This window comes from Ictalurus furcatus, chromosome 10 (genome assembly GCF_023375685.1).
Source record: "Ictalurus furcatus strain D&B chromosome 10, Billie_1.0, whole genome shotgun sequence".
Classification (NCBI taxonomy): Eukaryota; Metazoa; Chordata; class Actinopteri; order Siluriformes; family Ictaluridae; genus Ictalurus; species Ictalurus furcatus.
This window is the reverse complement of record NC_071264.1, coordinates 3174895-3193153: the sequence shown is the minus strand read 5'-3', so window position 1 is coordinate 3193153 and position 18259 is coordinate 3174895. Positions and strand designations below refer to the sequence as shown.

The 18259-nt window shown below is 41.2% G+C and overlaps 1 protein-coding gene across 3 annotated transcripts in view; it reads left to right on the top strand.

The window, feature by feature from the left end:
* vps13c (vacuolar protein sorting 13 homolog C) overlaps nucleotides 1-18259 on the top strand; it is a 132501-nt gene that overhangs the window by 104084 nt on the left and 10158 nt on the right. For all 3 annotated transcript variants that reach the window (XM_053634878.1, XM_053634877.1, XM_053634876.1), the window contains 6 exons: nucleotides 4271-4404; nucleotides 4492-4573; nucleotides 4666-4779; nucleotides 15341-15416; nucleotides 15556-15719; nucleotides 15977-16022. In XM_053634878.1, coding sequence (XP_053490853.1) covers nucleotides 4271-4404; nucleotides 4492-4573; nucleotides 4666-4779; nucleotides 15341-15416; nucleotides 15556-15719; nucleotides 15977-16022 — 616 coding nt within the window. The remainder of the gene's footprint in view (nucleotides 1-4270; nucleotides 4405-4491; nucleotides 4574-4665; nucleotides 4780-15340; nucleotides 15417-15555; nucleotides 15720-15976; nucleotides 16023-18259) is intronic.

Here is an 18259-nt window from a genome sequence, read left to right as displayed (position 1 = left end):
CAATACTCAGTTCATCCATTTCTTTCTGTGTCACTGTCTCCTGAATGTCATGTTCAATGTGTGCCCTTTCTCGATCAATGCCACTTAACATATCTGCAATTTTGTCTTTCAGCAGTAATAACTCTGACATCCTGTTGTCTTCTAGCTCTGCCACTTCCTCTCTTTCAAGGTGCTTCAGAATGTGAGTCACCAATGAGAGGCGTGATTTTCCTTTAACATCTGCTCTTTGTACGCCTGATATGTTCAAAAAGTCACAGATTCCCAGTAAATTGTCTCTATTTAGGGTGTGCAACACCTCTCCTACCTCTTCCTGTAGCTCTTCCAGGGCTGACATGTTGACAGTGCAGGGTCCTTTAACTGCGTAGGAGTTGTTTCTGAACTGGTGGGTCTTTACTGTCCCCGATGATCTCTAACTGGCCTCAGGAAACGTGTACTCGACCACCAACTTCCAGCCCTCCTTAAAACAGCAACATGTGCCTCGCTGCAGCCTGCCTGGGTGTAGTATGGGGGATTTAGCTGGTGCAGAATTCAATGTACAGGCTATGGACACTGGACGTCTGAGCAGCAATCCCAGCGGTGCCTCCAAAATGTTGTCCCCCTATCTATATAGAGGAGAAATAAGTCACAAGCATGACGGTCAGTGTTACTTCCACAAGAGCTTTACTCGAATGGAAAAAAAACGCATTTCCTCCAGGTATATGGGCGGAGACTAAAGTAATCAATCCCAGAGTGCAGGATTCAGACCATCCTAATAGATGACTGATCAGCGTTATACTCACTTGATTCATCAATGTATTAACACATTAAAATGGGACAACAGCAAAAAATAAATAAATTTAACTCTCTTCTTTAAACATTTGACTATTTAACTTGTTACATATTCAGGTGTGATTGTGCCCCATTCTTCTAAACATATTGTCTTTAAATCCTGTTCAATTGGATTCAAGTCAGGTGATTGATTGGGCCATTCTAACACCTTGATTTATTTTCTCTCTGAAACCAATTGAGAGTTTCCTTAAGAAAGTGGACTGCATTGCCTATTGTTTTCTCTGTGACGATGGTACCTGCTGCCTCCAAGTGTTTCTGGAGCTCTTTCCGAGTGGTCTTTGGCTCTTGGGCTACTCTTCTGACTATTCTTTTGACTCCCTGGTCGGAAATCTTGCGAGGAGCTCCTGTGCTTGACTGGTTGATGACAGAGTGTGTTGCTTCCACTTGTGGATAATGGCCCCAATGGTGCTTACTGGAAGATTCAGAAGTTTTGAAATACATCTGTATACGATTCCATCAATATGTTTTGCAACAATAAGGTTGTGAAAGTCTTGGGAGAGCTCTTTGCTTTTACCCATCATGAGATGTTTCTTGTGTGACACCTTGGTAACGAAAAGCCTTTTTATAGACTATCAGTTTACTAACCCAGCTGATATTAATTTGCACAGATAAGAGGTATAATTACTTACGGATTTCAGCTGGTTCCTTGCCTTACCTTGCCTTGGAGAACTGTTTTTTCTTAGTGTTCAATACTTTTTTCCTGTGTCAATCCACTTTATTACACATAACTTTATTTATGGACTTTAATGTTGTGAATTCTTTATATTTCCGAATTTCTTGAGTTAATACTGATGTCTGGTGAAAATTTCATGTAAATAACCTCATTGGAAATATATTTATTTAAATAAATATAATAAATAAATAAAAATATTGAGGAGTCCAATAGTTTCGCCTGCTACGTGTGTGTGTGTGTGTGTGTGTGTGTGTGTGTGTGTGTGTGTGTGTATAATATATATATAGATATAGATATAGATATAAAACATTAAAACCATTGACAGGTGAATAACATTGATTATCTCATTACACTGGCGCCTGACAAGGAGTGGGATATATTAGGCAGCAATTGAACAGTCAGTTCTCGTAGTTAATGTGTTGTAAGTGCAACCGGGTGTTGTAAGCATAACTGAGTGACCATGCTTACCCCTGTCCATCACTGAAAGCTCCTACAACGGGTACGTGAGCATCAGAACTAGACCATGGAGCAGTGGAAGAAGGTGGCCTGGTCTGATGAGTCATGTTTTCTTTTACATCATGTGGATGGCTGGGTCGCTTACCTGGGGCTGAGATGGCACTAGGATACACTATGGGAAGAAGGCAAGCTTGCAGAGGAAGTGTGATGCTCTGGGCAATGTTCTGCTGTGAATCCTTGGGTCCTGGCATTCATGTGGATGTTACTTTGACATGTACCACCTACCTAAACACTGTCGCAGACCAAGTACACCCCTTCATGGCATCAAGGTATTCCCTAATGGCAGTGGCCTCTTTCAGCAGAATAGTGCGCCCTGCCACACTGCAAAAATTATTCAGGAATGGCTTGAGGAATATGAAAAAGAGTTCAAGATGTTGACTCAGTGAAATGAGATCTTAGTCCGATCGAGCATCTGTGGGATTTGCTGGATAGTCCAATCTATGGAGGCCCCACCTTGGAACCTACAGGATTTAAAGGATCTGCTGCTATCTTGGTACCAGATACCACAGCACACCTTCAGAGGTCTTGTGGAGTCCATGCATCTGTGATTCAGAGGTGTTTTGGCAGCACAATTGAGACCTATACTATAATATTTACGTGGTTTTAATGGTATGATTGATTGGTGTATACAGGTGCATCTCAAAAAATTAGAATATCGTGGAAAAGTTCTTTTTTCACGTAATTTAATTTTAAAAGTGGAACTTTCATATATTCTAGATTCATTACACAAAGGGAAATATTTCAAGCCTATTTTTTTGTTTTAATCTTGTTGATTACGGCTTACAGCTCATGGAAATCACAAATCCAGTATCTCAAAATATTCTAATAAAGAATTTATAATACAGAAATGTGGACCTGAGAAGAGCTCTAATCAAATAAACTCAAAACGCCTGCAAAGGTTTCCTGAGCCTTTCATCTCTCAGTCTGGTTCAGTACACACAACCGCAATCAGATGAAAGTAAATTTTGCATTTCATTTGGAAATCAAGGTCCCAGAGTCTGGAGAAAGAGTGGAGATGCAAAACTCCAAGCTGCTTGAAGTCCATTGTGAACTTTCCACAGTTAGTGATGATTTGGGGTGCCATGTCATCTGCTGGTGTTGGTCCACTGTATTTTCTCAAGTCGAGAGTCAATTCAGCTGTCTACCAGGAGATTTTAGAGCACTTCATGCTTTCATTTGCAGACAAGATTTATGGAGATGCTGATTTCCAGCAGGACTCGGCACATGCCCACAGTGCCAAAACTACTAGTACCTGCTTTGCTGACTGTGGTATTACTGTGCTCGATTGGCCAGCCAACTCGCCTGACCTGAACCCCATAGAGAATCTAGGAGAGACACCCGAGCCAACAATACAGACGAGGTGAAGGCCGCTATCAAAGCAAGGCTTCCAGAACACCTCAGCAGTGCCACAGGCTGATTGCCTCCATGCCACGCCGCATTGAAGCAGTAGTTTATGCAAAAGGATTAAAGCCCTGACCGAGTATCGAGTGCATAAGTTAACAATTTTCAGAAGGTTAACATTCCTGTATTATAAATTCTTTATTCTAATATTTTGAGATACTGTTTTTTTATTTCCATGAGCTGTAAGCCATAATCATTGAGATTAAAACAAAAAAGGCTTGAAATATTTCACTTTGTGTAATGAATCTAGAATATATGAAAGTTCCACTTTTGACTTAAATTTAAAAAATGAACTTTTCCACAATATTCAGATTTTTTGAGATGCACCTGTATGTACATACTTTATATACTGTAATGTAATAACTTTAATGGAACACCTGTATACCTGCTGATTCATGCAATTATTGATATTGATATTATAATCGTGTGGCGGCTGCATGGTGCATAAAATTGTAAGTGCAGCCTTCCCCTCTGCTTGAAGCAGTGGGGAAGTTCTCCCATGACCCATCAGCAAGGAGTTTCTGCCAACAGAAGTGCTGCTCAGTAGATATTTTTTATTTTTCACACCTTTGTGTGTAAACTCCACAGACTGTTGTGTGTGAAAATCTCAGGAATCCCAATTTCTGAAATACTCACACCAGCCCACCTGACCCCCATTTCTGATGTTTGATGTGAACATTAACTGAAACTTGCTGCACATTGATAATTGCATGAATGTGCAGGTATACAGGTGTCCCTAATATCCTCATGTTGTATATACATGGATGAGTGTGTGTATGTGTGTGTTTGTGTGTTTGTGTGTGTGTGTGTGTGTGTGTGTGTGTGTGTGTGTGTGTGTGTGTGTGTGTATAGTTGCATTTGAGTCTGTCTATGGGCTCCAGTGGAGATCAGTCTAAGGAAGGCAACATACTGGCCCTCCAGTCAGTCAATCTGCTTCTTAAAAGCATTGGAGCAACACTTACTGATGTGGATGACCTCATCTTCAAGTAAGTGTCATAAATCACTTATTAATTTATTAAGCATTATTAGTTGTACCAGAACCAGTCAGATGATTGATATTAATTATTTTCTAGGCTTGCTTTCTTTGAAATGAAGTACCAGTTCTACCGGAGGGAGAATCTGATGTGGGCGGTGATTAAGCATTACACAGAACAGGTCAGGAGCTATTTTACACTCGCATTCTGAGCCTAGAACTTCTAACTTGCATGCACACATTTTGTTGTTCACAGTAGATTTTTTTTTTGCAGTTCCTGAAGCAGATGTATGTGCTAGTGTTGGGATTAGATGTGTTGGGGAATCCTTTTGGACTGATAAGAGGGCTCTCAGAAGGAATGGAGGCCTTCTTCTATGAGCCCTTCCAGGTATGATATCTATTAATAATATGTCCCTCATAACATATCCAACCATAGCATATGTATATTAGTATTTTCTGTTGAACTTGACATGTGGAAGAAACCTTGAGAGGAACCAAGCCCAATAGGGAACACATCCTCTTCTGGGTGACACCAGACAGGTTATTACTCTCCCACAACAATATACTATAGAGTAAGTAGTGCTACATGTGTTAAAAGGATCTTTGATACAAAAATCAAGAGTCATTTTTTATTTAATTACAGTTTTAGCTTTAAGTCTATAGTATCCAAGTGAAGATATCTACTGTGTAATGAATGAGATTTGAATATAAACTGTTTTTAGCAAGTGCAATCTTTAGGTTATCCAAGTGATACCATCCACAGCCATCGTTAGGGTATCTGTGTGGTACTGTCCACAGCAATCCCATGGCAAACTTTAAGCTAGTTGTGTGGGGCAGTCCTCAGCAGTAGAAGAAGTTGAAAGCGGCTCTAATCAGACATATAGCATCAGGATGGGTCAGGCAGAACTCTAGGGCAGATAGAGTTAGGAATACCGGCATCTCATCAGGCAGCAGGAGTAACAAGTGTAGCATAACAAAGGCTTAGTAACTTCTCCTACATAATGGTCTGCACTTATATGGTGCTTTTATCCAAAGCGCTTTACACTGTGTCTCATTCACCCATTCACACACACACACCCCAGTGGTAGCAGAGCTGCCATGCAAGGCACTAACTTGCCATCAGGAACAACTTGGGATTCAGTGTCTTGCCCAAGGACACTTCGGTATGTGGAGTCATGCGGGCCGGGAATCAAACCGCCAACCCTACAATTAGTGTGCAACCCGCTCTACCAAAGGAAGCCGTTTTCACTATTGGCGATAACTGTGTGAAGATGGCACAGGAGAGTATGACATATTACACTCACTGTTTAGAAGAGCTTCCCCAGATTACAGTGAATGACGTTAATTGTATTGTGAGGCAGTCAGCTGTTACACCCAACAGTAAGAAGTAGAAGGGCTTCAAATGATATATTTCGAGTTACATCGACAACTTTGAGGGTGAGTATACTCATGCTATATCCGACTAACAAATCTAGCTCTGAAATCTCAGTTTCTGACCGTTCATAATTGTCTTTGCATTATTTGTATTTATTTATCTAATTAAAATTTACTTTATGCAATAAATTATCTGCACTTGCATTCATCTCCTCCTCCAGACCATGAAAACTTGAGTACATGGTTCATTTAAATGGTACCTTTTTGAGTATAGTTAAATCACAGAACTTTTACTTGAGTTTAAAAAAAACAAAAACATTAACCTTCATTACATTTCATTTTAATCACTGTTGTAGTGTAAAAAAAAATAAAGATGCATTTAAACATGGACAACAGTGTTCGGCCAAACTACTGTCTTTACCACCGATAATACTCAAACTTTCTGGAAGCCATTACTATAATATAATGATACAATATAATATAATATAATAATTTAATTCATTTTGTGTGTATATGTATGTGTCTGTGTGTATGTATGTATGTGTGCGTGTATATATATATATATATATATATATATATATATATATATATATATATATATATATATATACACACACACACACAGACCGTCACAGTATATACATAAAAAATACTATAATAGTTTAATCATTGTTAAATGAATCATATGAAAGCGCTTTGCTGCTAATACCTTTCGCTATAGGACGACACTATAAGGAAGTAAAGTCGCTGGCTGAGATTGTATTGGAAATACATAAGCAGCGTTTGTGCATAGAGTCTATTGATTTTTCTTTAGCGGCTTATTCTGTTTGGACAGTCAAATAAATACACAGACATCATGTCAAAATGCAGGTCTGGCCGATTATTCATGCAAACATAGTCGGTTATGTCTTAAGTGAATGTAAACAGTTGGGAAAGAAATCGGAGGTGTGTCAATATTGGATCTGTGCATTAGGTCTTAAAGTGACAGCAGTCTAATAAACCTGCTGCTGTCTGTGTCATTTAAAGTTAACTAAACAACAAAGGACAAAGAGAATATCACTTACTCACTCATTTGACTGAATAACCTCAGTAAATTTAATAAGAATCACTGTCATGTAATGAGGTTTAGGACGGATGCAATCGCAGTTAAGAGCTTTATTGAAGAGCATATATTCCAGAGGGCAAGGCAAAAACAGCAACAAAGACAGGCAGAGGTCAGGCAATCAGATAAACGGGCTAGATCATGTAAGGCAGAAATCAAGATCAAGGGAACAAACAAAGTCAAAAACCAGAATAACAACACAATAGCACGGCTTGATAAATGACAGAGACAATAGCAACTGAGCATATTACTTCGCAAAGACATTGTGAATTAGCAGTCTCTTTTATAGTGTGGTGTGATTGTGAGTGTGATTGGGGACCGGTGTGTCTGAATAGTATTCCGGAGAAGGTGAACGTGTGTGTGTGTGTGTGTGTGTGTGTGTGTGTGTGTGTGTGTGTGTGTGTGTGAAGTGTAGTCCATGGCAGCCATGTTTGTAGGCCGCAGTGCAGGATGGGAAATGTAGTCACTGGTTTGCTGTGACATGACAATCACTGTATTTGTCAAACAGTGAAGTCTATTTTATTTTACATTTAATTGCTTTATTCAATTTCTGTAGTATTTCTTACTTGTAGTACTAGTAGTATTAGTAGTACTTCTTACTACTAATAGACCTACCTGAGAAAAAGTATTGTTGTCGTGAAATAAGATTGTAGTCAAATTTCCGACCTATAAACATTAGCATTGGTGATTCCACTCTTGAATTTCATGTAAAAATGTGAAATATACTTTTTAATGTAGTACATATCATAAACCCTGCTGATAGTGATTTTGTTTTTTATTTGGGAAGTAAAATGAAAAAAGTCACAAGAACAGAGCTGTTCAGAAATGAGTTTGTTGTGATTCATACACAGATTAAAAGCAGTAATAAAGCATGAAGCTTGTTGTTATGACTTGCTGCTAAATGTAACTCTGTACTCTCTCTCTCAGCCTATATAACTGTGGGGGAGAGGCATCAAATAATGAAATGTCAACTCGAACTGGAGGACACAATATAGTGTGATACAAATGAACCTGTTTTGTTATTGTATTTCATACACTTGTAATAGGGGCGCACGGTGGCTTAGTGGTTAGCATGTTCGCCTCACACCACCACGGTCGGGGATCGATTCCTGCGGCTCTGTGTGTGCGGAGTTTGCATGTTCTCCCCTTGCTGCGGGGGTTTCCTCCGGGCACTCCGGTTTCCTCCCCCAGTCCAAAGACATGCATGGTAGGCTGATTGGTGTGTCTAAAGTGTCCGTAGTGTATGAATGTGTGTGTGATTGTGTGCCCTGCGATGGACTGGCACCCTGTCCAGGGTGTACCCCGCCTTGTGCCTGATGCTCCCTGGGATGGGCTCCAGGTTCCCCTGCGACCCTGAAAAGGAGTAAGTGGTTGAAGATGGATGGATGGACACTTGTAATATAATAAAAGTTAAAATTTTTCTTTGAAATCATTTTTTAATAGGAAACTATTTCAGGTGCTGATTACATGAAATAAAAGGACTCAGACTTGATAATGATAATAATAATAATAATAATAATAATAATAATAATAATGTTTTATTTATATAGCACCTTTCCATAGTTCAAGGATGCTTTACAATCAGGAACAAACAACAAATGAGCATATAGACAGAATTTTTTTTTTTTAAACTGGGATTTAAACAAGGAAATGGAGGAAATGTTCTGGAGATTTTGGGGGCATGATTTCCATAACTTGGGGTCAGCTACACTGAAGGATCGGCCACCAGCAGTGGAGAGACAGAATTCAGGGACACAGAAGTCCTAGGTTTGATGAGTGAAGGGAGCGTGTCCACTTTTGGACTTGATTGGTTAAGGACTTGGTCTCAACTTGAACTCAACAAAGGTGGACTCGGACCCAACACTACTATCTAGAGAATGTTATGATCTATAGTGTCAAAAGCTCCACTAAAGTCAACAACACAAGCAAGGAGACACAACCCTGATCAGCCATGTTGCAACTCATGGCTGCGATGGGCTCTCCCAGTCCACCACAGCATGACACATGACAACCTCCTCCAGTGTTCGCTTGTGTTTTGTGTTGCAGTGTCCCTTAAGCTATGCTACTGATGAGGCTAAGGTGTCCTACATCATGGGGCAATTGAGGGGAGACATCGTAGCCCGGGCCACTGCCATCTGAGACAGGCAGCCAGTGCTATCGTTCTCCCTCATCTCCTTCACCACAGAACTTCAGAGGGATTTTGACCACCCCATCCAGGGAAAAGAGGCCGCCAGACGCCTCTTCTCCCTCCGCCAGGGGACCTGCAGTATGGTGGAGTACTCTATGGAGTTTTGGGTCCTGGCTGCTGAGTCAGGCTGGAATGAATAGGCACTACAGGGAGCACTTGTGAATAGACTCAGCAAGTGGATGAAGGATGGATTAGCCCTGAAGGTCGAGTAGAATATGATTCCTGAAAGAAACTCCCTCGACCAACTAATCTCCACATGCGGGAGCGGAGCAAAGAGCGAGCCAGTCAACCCCGGCACCTTTCACCTCACATCTCTTCTCCATTCATCTGCCAATCCTGCCCCCGAGCCTCAGCCCCATTCCAGAATTCTAGCACCTAACTCCATCACCCGGAGAAGAACCCATGCAGCTGGGTTGGACCCGGCTTACCCTTGCTGAGCAGAAGATTTCAGGCAGGCACATGCTCTTTTGTGGCCAACCTGGCCACACCCTGGCTACCTGCTTCCTGCATTTAAAAGGGGGGTGCTCATCAGTAGAATGGTGGCTACTGGTGAGCCAAACAGCTGCCACTCCTCACCCCCTATTCCACTTTCAGATTCCTGCCACTCTGTGCTACAACCAGCACTCAGTTCCCCTCCTCACTTATTGACTCATATGCCGAAGATAGCTTCCTGGATAAGGAGTTAGCATCACAGTCTGGCCCACCCGTTGAGTCCCTGGATCCCCCCATTACTGTCAATGTCCTGGATGGGAAATTCCTGGCCTGGATAAGCCATCACACTGCCCCATTGCTCATTGTGCTTTCTGGGAACCACAATAAGAAGGTTCAACTGAACCTCATCTCCTCCCCAGGTACCCCGATGGTGCTGGGTATTCTTGGCTGAAGAGACACAACCCCCAAATAGACTGGTCAGCAGGGAGGGTTGCGAATTGGAGCCCTTTTTGTCACTCTTTGTGCCTGAAATCAGCCCTTCCTCCCACTGTGGCCACCAAAAGTTCCCCGACATCCACTCCGCCAGAGCACTCCACGGTGCCTCCTGAGTACCACGACCTGGGTGAGGTTTTTAGCAAGGACCTGGGCCCTTTCCTTACCACCTCATCGCCCATACTATTGTGCTGTCAATCTCCTCCCTTGGGCTGCCCTCCACTCTGGTCATTTGTATAACCTGTCCTGTCCTGAGAGAGGCCATGGAGAAATACATAACTGAGTCCCTCGCTGCCAGCATCATCTGACCTTCCTTCTCCCCCCTGTGTGCCGGCTTCTTCTTTGTGGCCAAGAAAGAAGACCGTCCGCCCTTGCATTGATTATCGTGGCCTCAACAACATCACAGTGAAGAACAAGTACCCCCTGCCGCTCCTCAATTCTGACTTCAAGCCTCTGCATGGGGTCACTATCTTTACAAAATTAAACCTGCAGAACGCATACTATCTGGTCAGGATCAGAGCAGATGACAAGTGGAAGACTGCATTCAACACCCCCCTGGGCCAATTCAAATACCTTGTCATGCCTTTCAGACTCACCAATGCCCCAGCAATGTGTCAAGCTCTCATCAACGACGTACCCCGGGACTTCCTGGATTGCTTCATGTTTGTTTATTTGGACGAGACCCTGATTTTCTCCCACACGCTTGCTGAGCACGCTCTCGATGTCCATCAAATCCTGCAGCAGATTCTGGAGAATCGCTTGTTTGTCAGAGCTGAAAAACGTGAATTTCATGTTCCCACAGTCACATTCCTGGGGTACATCATAGAGAGCAGGTGAGTTAAGGCTGACCCTGAGAAGACCTTGGCTGTAGTCGAGTGGCCCAGACCCACTACCCTCAAGCAGCTCCAACGGTTCCTATGGTTTGCCGACTTTTATCGCCGCTTTATTAAAAACTACAGCCGGGTGGTGGCATCCCTCACTAGACTCACCTCCACCTCTACGCCTTTCATATGGACCCCCAAGGCTGAATCCACCTTCTCCAAACTGAAGGAGCTGTTACCTCCACCCCATATTAATTCAGCCTGACCCCTTGCTGCAGTTCATCGTAGAGGTGGATGCCTCTGACTCAGGCATGGTATGCTATCCCAACAATCCGTCCCTGGCCAGAAGCTCCATCTGTGCCTTCTTCCCATGCTGCCTCTCCCCAGCTTAACATAACTATGATGTGGAGAATTATGAGCCATTACATTAGCGGTGGAGGAATGGAGGCATTGGATTGAGGGGGCCGAACACCCATTCATTGTTTGGACCGACCACAAGAACCTGGCCTACATTCAGTCTAAACTCCCATCAGGCACCCTGGGCCTTGCCCTCGAAGTGGAAGACCTAAATCCTGACACCATCCTACCTCCTGTGTTGTGGGGGTCATCACATGGGAGATTGAGACGGTGGTCAGGAGAGTAACCCTCCTGGTTGTCTGGTTGTCCTTGACTCTGTATAGTCCCAGGTCCTCCAGTGGTGTCATTGCTCCTGATTTGCCTGCCACCCTGACTCCAATCGCACCCTAGGGCTGCTGAAGCGATGTTTCTGGTGGCTGGCCATGGAAGCCGACACCTGGGCCTTCGTCAATGCCTGTATGCGCTAGGAGCAAAGCCTCACACCATCTGCCTGCCGGCCTGCTATGACCCTTGCCTGTTCCCAGCCGACCCTGGTCCCACATTGCCTTAGACTTAGTCACTGGTCTGCCTCCCTCGCAAGGTAAAACCACCATCCTGATCATCATAGACCATTTTTCTAAGGCAGTACACTTTGTTGCTCCCCACAGCCTGTGAGACTGCAGACCTGGTGACTAACCATGTCTTCAGGCTACATGGTATCCCCCAGGACATTGTATCTGTCCACGGACCCCAGTTTGTTTGCCAGGTATAGAAGTCTTCTATAATGCTCTAGGGGCCATGGTGAGTCTCTCTTCAGGTTTTCATCCCCAGACTAATGGCCAAGCAAAGCGAGCTAATCAGGATTTCGAAGCAGCACTGCGATGTGTCACCAACAACCCCTCCACCTGGAGCTCTCAGCTTCCCAGGATTAAGTACGCCAACATTTCCCTGTCCAATACTGCCACTGGTATGTCCCCCTTTATGTGTTCGGCTCCATGGCTTTGCCTCTGGATTGTTACCGATTAACTAGGCCTATTCTGACACGATGAACTATGCTACAAGAAATGAGAACAGCACCTTCCACATTGGGATGGATAAAGTCTAAAAGGCCAGGCTTGCCCTCTAAGGTACTCCAATTAGCTACAAAGCCCAAATTATTTTCAGAGTACACCTACACATCCAGTAGTTTAGTGACCATACCGTGCTGTAAACTACATTGCTACACTGCATTGGGATGGGGCCAGAGCATACTAGAACATTGGACACTGCCTTCGCGAATTTACACACCTCAGGTGTGTTTTGTTTTTTCATATATGACTATCTTCATAAGCATATGCTTTGCTAAGACCCTAAGATTACCTGCAAAGTCCTGGCTCCAGGTGTACAGTTAACTAAAGCTACTGGTGCCCCTAAAGGCCTAGCTAATTTCATGTGCTGTAGAAAATTCTCCTATAAACAGAGCTCTTTCAATAGGCTTCTCAACAGGTGCTTTATTGAGGAGAGGTGTAGTTCTCCCATGAGCAAGCTTTACCATTAGCTTAGACTTAGCATCAATGCCACTGAGTGGTCAGCCATTCACCCTGTGGTGAGGAGTATGTGGTGAGATTATGCTGGAGTTTGGGGATTGGATGCTCTCTACCTAAGCATCCAGACTATCCTCTATCAAAACTATGCTGCTCTTGGTCTCTGCTCTAGCCCTCTCAAGCATCTGGATGCACATTGTACCTTATATAAATATAAGGTAAATGATGCAGCTATGTAAAGTGCATGTGTGCAATGTTTTTGAGTCATACTGGGTTAGGTGTTTGACTAGTCAGGTGAGCATTGGGAGGCAGAAGTGTGTTGAGTAATCTGACTGCCTCAGGGAAAAAACTGTTATAGAGTCAGCTGGTGGGGGCACAGATTCTCCTGTACCTTCTGCCAGATGGTAGGAGGGTGAAGAGTCCATGGGATGGGTAAGAGGGGTTGTCCACAATGCTAAAGGCTTTGTGGAGGCAACGGTTTTTGTAAGAGACATTGATGGTGGGTAGAGATACCCTGATGATCTTTTCAGCGGTTCTCACAGTCCGCTGTAGGGTCTTGTGGTCAGAGACTGTGCAGTTCCCGTAACACAATGACACAGCAGGATGCAGGATGCTATTGTCCCTCTGTAGAATGTGGTGAGGATGGGAGGGAGGAGTTTGGCTCTCTTCAGCCTCTGCATGAAGTGCTTGGCCTTCTGGATAGGCAGGTGGTGTTGAGAGGTCCTCAGTCATGTGCACACCAAGAAACTTAGAGCTTTTGACTTTCTCCCCAGTTGTTCTGTTGATATGCAGTGGTGAGTGGTCTACTCTGGTCCTCCTGAAGTTGACAACTATCTCTTTAGTCTTATCAACATTAAGAGATACAGTAGATTGTTGTCTCTGCACCATTCTGCGAGCTGCTCCATGTCCTCCCTGTATGCTGACTCATTGTTTTTGCTGATGAGGCCCACAACTGTAGTGTCAACTGTAGTACTTTGTAGCACGCTCATGAGTCAGCACGAATTACAGGGAGATCTGAAGTTGAGGGCCTCTGTTTGTTGTCTTTAGGTGAAAAAACAAAGTGTTCTTCAAATTAATGAAGAGATGACAAGAGAAAATACAACAAATGAAAATGAAAAAAAAAAAGTTTAGTTTAAATGCCAACATAGGTGAGAATAGGCCTGCCGCAATGCCTCTGCATATCAACCAAATATATCTGAGGTAAACCATTTAGACGTTTAAATTCAATAAGGGGGTCAATGTGGAGCTTGGATGGTAACACGTGTAGCTTGAATCAGACTGTGGTAATATCCTCATATGTTCTTTATCTGCTAAAGGTGTGGGCTGCCACATTCTAAAGTAAATGAAGCCTAGGTAGACAGAATGTTTCTCCCCTTTTTTAAATATTCAGAAGTGAGATGCAGGCAGACAAAAAATGTGGGAAATGTTTATGGGTTTATTTAAATAGTGCACACAGCCAATATATCAGTTTTGAGTACTCTAATCTCTTCTCCAAAATCCCCCTTTTGCAATGTATGCCTATGTACCCAATGTCTGTGTATACGTATATGTACCCAATGTCATTTATAGTCTATGCATTTCTTATTGCTTTCTGCAAGAGATAACCAGTGTTGGGTAAGTTACTCAAAAGAAGTAATCCACTACAGATAACTAATTATTACTTTAAAATTGTAATTTGATTACATTACTCATTACTGCATGTAAAATGTAATCAGATTACTAATTATGTTACTTTCAAAATCTATCAAACCTACAAAAATACACTACAAAGTGAAACTCAATTCTTTCAGTAATTTTAACACACGTCAATGTATGACGTGATCAGAAAAAGTTGGATTTATTATAAAACTTGCCTCACTGTTGTCACTGTTTGTAGAACTACCAGACCGATAAAATATTAAACTTTTCTAACTAGGCTCGTTTGGGGAGCCACAACTCCCCATTCACTGTATGTGCTTAGCTGTTACAGTGCCATGCAAAATACATTATCTTTCCTTATGCTCTGCTCAGATCATGTTCACGTGAACTGGAACTCATATAGACATTTACACTCCTTGTTTTCCTGCTCAGCATCAGAGGATGTTACTGTTTCAGTTTCAACCCCTTTACTGGTTTAAAAGAAAAAAATCGCTGTATATCCATTTTTCCTGACACTGACTGTGAGCGTTTGGCAGAATTGAGAGACTGTCAGCCAATAAGACACAAGTATTTCCACATATTTTCCTGTAAACCTGTCTGATTGGTCTCGCCTCTGTTCACTGAAAATATCAAATTACAGGTGGTCTTCTTTTACTGACGTTCAGTTACATAGTGAGAAACCGCTCCAATTAATAGTTACTCTGGGCTAAAGAAAAAATCTTCACTGCAAAACGTGATTTATTTTAAAGATGCATTTTACTTCATATTGTTTTCTTAACAATAAATTTGTAACGCAAGTAACGTAATTTTATTGACATCAGTAACTGTAATCAAATTACATAAATTTAAAATGTAATGCGTTACATTACTGTGCTATCAGAAAAAATAATTAGATTACAGTAACGCGTTATAACTCTGGAGATAACCTTTGAACATTTAAAGGTCAAGGTCAGCAATTGTTTATCCACTGATAAAGTTGCAAGTCCACTGAGAAATTAGAACTTTCTGGGGTTTTTAAAAATATATTTTTGTTTTTTAATTAGGGTGCTGTTCAAGGGCCTGAGGAGTTTGCAGAGGGTTTTGTCATTGGTGTGCGCAGTTTCCTGGGCCATACTGTAGGTAAGGCTTACTGATGCTCCTCAACCATTCACTTTCTGACTGTCTCTCTCCCTTTTTCTCTCTCTCACTCACTCTGTCTCTCTCTCTCTCTCTCTCCAACATGCGTCATGCCATTGTATTCTTCCTTTCTGTCTTGAAGGTGGCGCTGCAGGGATGGTGTCCCGTATTACGGGTTCAGTTGGAAAAGGCCTGGCTGCTATCAGTATGGATAAGGAGTACCAACAGAAACGCCGGGAAGAGATGAACAGACCCTCCAAAGACTTTGGAGCAAGTCTGGCAAAGGGGGGAAAGGGCTTTCTGAAGGTATTCAAGCATAATGAAAACAGTGAACTTTAAAAGTACAGTAGCTTGGCCTAATATTTTAGGTAATAGTAGACAGGTGTACATATTTTAGATATATAAAATTAAAATGAATGGTCATAGAAAAATTTACTGTTACTTAAAGAAATACATTAACTGAAAATGCTAATGAGTTATGATAAGTTGAGATTTGAAATAAAGTATGAATGAATGATGAAATGATGCATGATGAAATGTCAACTTAATTTTCTTTTTTACAGGGAGTAGTTGGAGGTGTGACAGGAATTGTTACCAAACCTATGGAAGGTATGGCTCTTAATCTAAACTACACAGAGAAGCCAGTTGATTAGGTATACCTAATTTGACCTAACATTCACTGGCCATTTTATCTTTCTCTGGACCACAGTGACTTTCACATGGTGGTTACATGAAAGGTGCACTAACTAGCAATATGGTGGCCACCTGAATAAGAAATAAAATGGTCCAGTTGTTTCATATGAGGTGGGGTGTGGTGGCTGAGACAATAATGTGGGCCATTTGGGTCTGTATGCTACACCAACATAAGTTTTTCTAAAAATACTTGAAATGAGGCAGATGACCACTCTTCATATATTTGGGCTTAGAATAGTATGAATCATAATTTGAAAACTAGAAGACTAAAGTTCATGGATGAACTTTGATGTTGGCTTTGACAGAGCCCTAAAAAATGCCATAATGTTAAAATGTTAAACAATTATAAAAAAAAATAATAAAATGTTAAAACCTTCAAACATTACAGTGAAATGCAATCTCATTACAAAGTTAACTATGGGGCTAATATTTTGTGTAGTTGCTAGGTAGTTGCTAAGTGGTTGTTAAGTGATTGATAGTGTAGTCCAGGTAGTTGTTAGGGTGTTATTAGGTGGTTGCTGATTTATTCTTGGTGTTTCAAGGCTATGGTATTTCAGGTGGCTGCTGGGATGTTGCTAGGCGGTTATTATGTTATCCCAGGTGGTTATTCAGATGTTGCTAGGTGGTTGTTATGTTATCCCAGGTGGTTATTCAGATGTTGCTAGGTGGTTGTTATGTTATCCCAGGTGGTTATTCAGATGTTGCTAGGTGGTTGCTAGCATGTTGCTAGATGGTTGCTGTGGGGAGGACTTTGCTACACAGCAACTGTTTTATTTATTCCTGCATGTTGTCTACATCTGTGCTGAATTTTGGTATTCTACGTCAAAAATTGTGACCTGTGAAAACTGTACAGATGTTTTCACAATAATAATAATGAGAAGATTGAAGATTATGGAGAACAGTTTGATGGCTCACTCAAGCTAACATAAAAATAGAAAATATAATTCTTGCTAATTTGTTATAATATGGTTGTCATATCTTAGAAACATTTAGTGGTGGCTGCTTATTTTAAGGAAAACTTTGGGGTTACTTAAGGTCTTTTTCATTGTTCATTAAAGTCCAAATTAGACACTAATTAATGGTTTATTCACTATGAATTAGGTCTTATATATATATATATATATATATATATATATATATATATATATATATATATATATATATATATATATATAAACTTTTATTGGCTCATACTTTGGGATCAGTTGTGTGAAAATGACTAATAAATACATTATTATTATTATTAGTGCAATATTTGTTATTGATGGATTATTAAATGCCCTTTTATAAAATAAAATAAAAAATTTCTGGCCTTGGTGGGCTTTTATGGACGCAACATACACTGGCCTATTGCTATTCAATTTTTTGATCTTGACTTTAGAATATGGGACAAATACTTGTAGTGTTAGGCCCTGTTCACAACCCATATTAATATTTATCTCAAGTGATCCAATCACAAGTTAACAGTCGAATCACACATGGCATTTTGAATGCAGCTTCAGTGACCACTTGTGATTGGATTTCCTCTGGAGGAAATTTATTATGCCAGTCTCCTGCTGCATTTGTTTTCATGCAGAAATGTCCTACGAATCCTAGCTAATGTACAACCCCAATTATGAAAAAGTTGTAGCAATATGGAAAATGCTAATAAAAACAAAGGGGAGTGATTTGTAAATGGACTTTGACTTGTATTTAAAAAAATATACCGCAACTACCACTCTCTGATAGTTGTTGTAATATTGTTGTAATATTTGGAATCTCTGCAGCAGGAAACATGCAATATAACAAAAAAAAACTATTTATTGATATGCATTTATTGATAGAGACTTCAAAGCACTTCTTTAAGTTGCTCTGGATAAGGGCATCTGCCAAATACATAAATGTAAAGCTTTCTTAGCCTTACAAAGTCTTATTGCTGCTAGATCAGCAAATCTCTCCACCCTAATAAAATTAACAGAAGTAATCGAGGACAAATAAAAACAGTATGTATTTACAATGACTGAAAATTCTCTGTGACAAAATTAAGTCTCAGAATTTTCTGTTTTCAGTCAATTTTGTTATACAGAAGCAAATATAACTCTATCTTTGGAATGATTAGAATCTTTCACCACAAACCAACAGACTGAAGTAATTTCACAGATTTTATCCTCTAA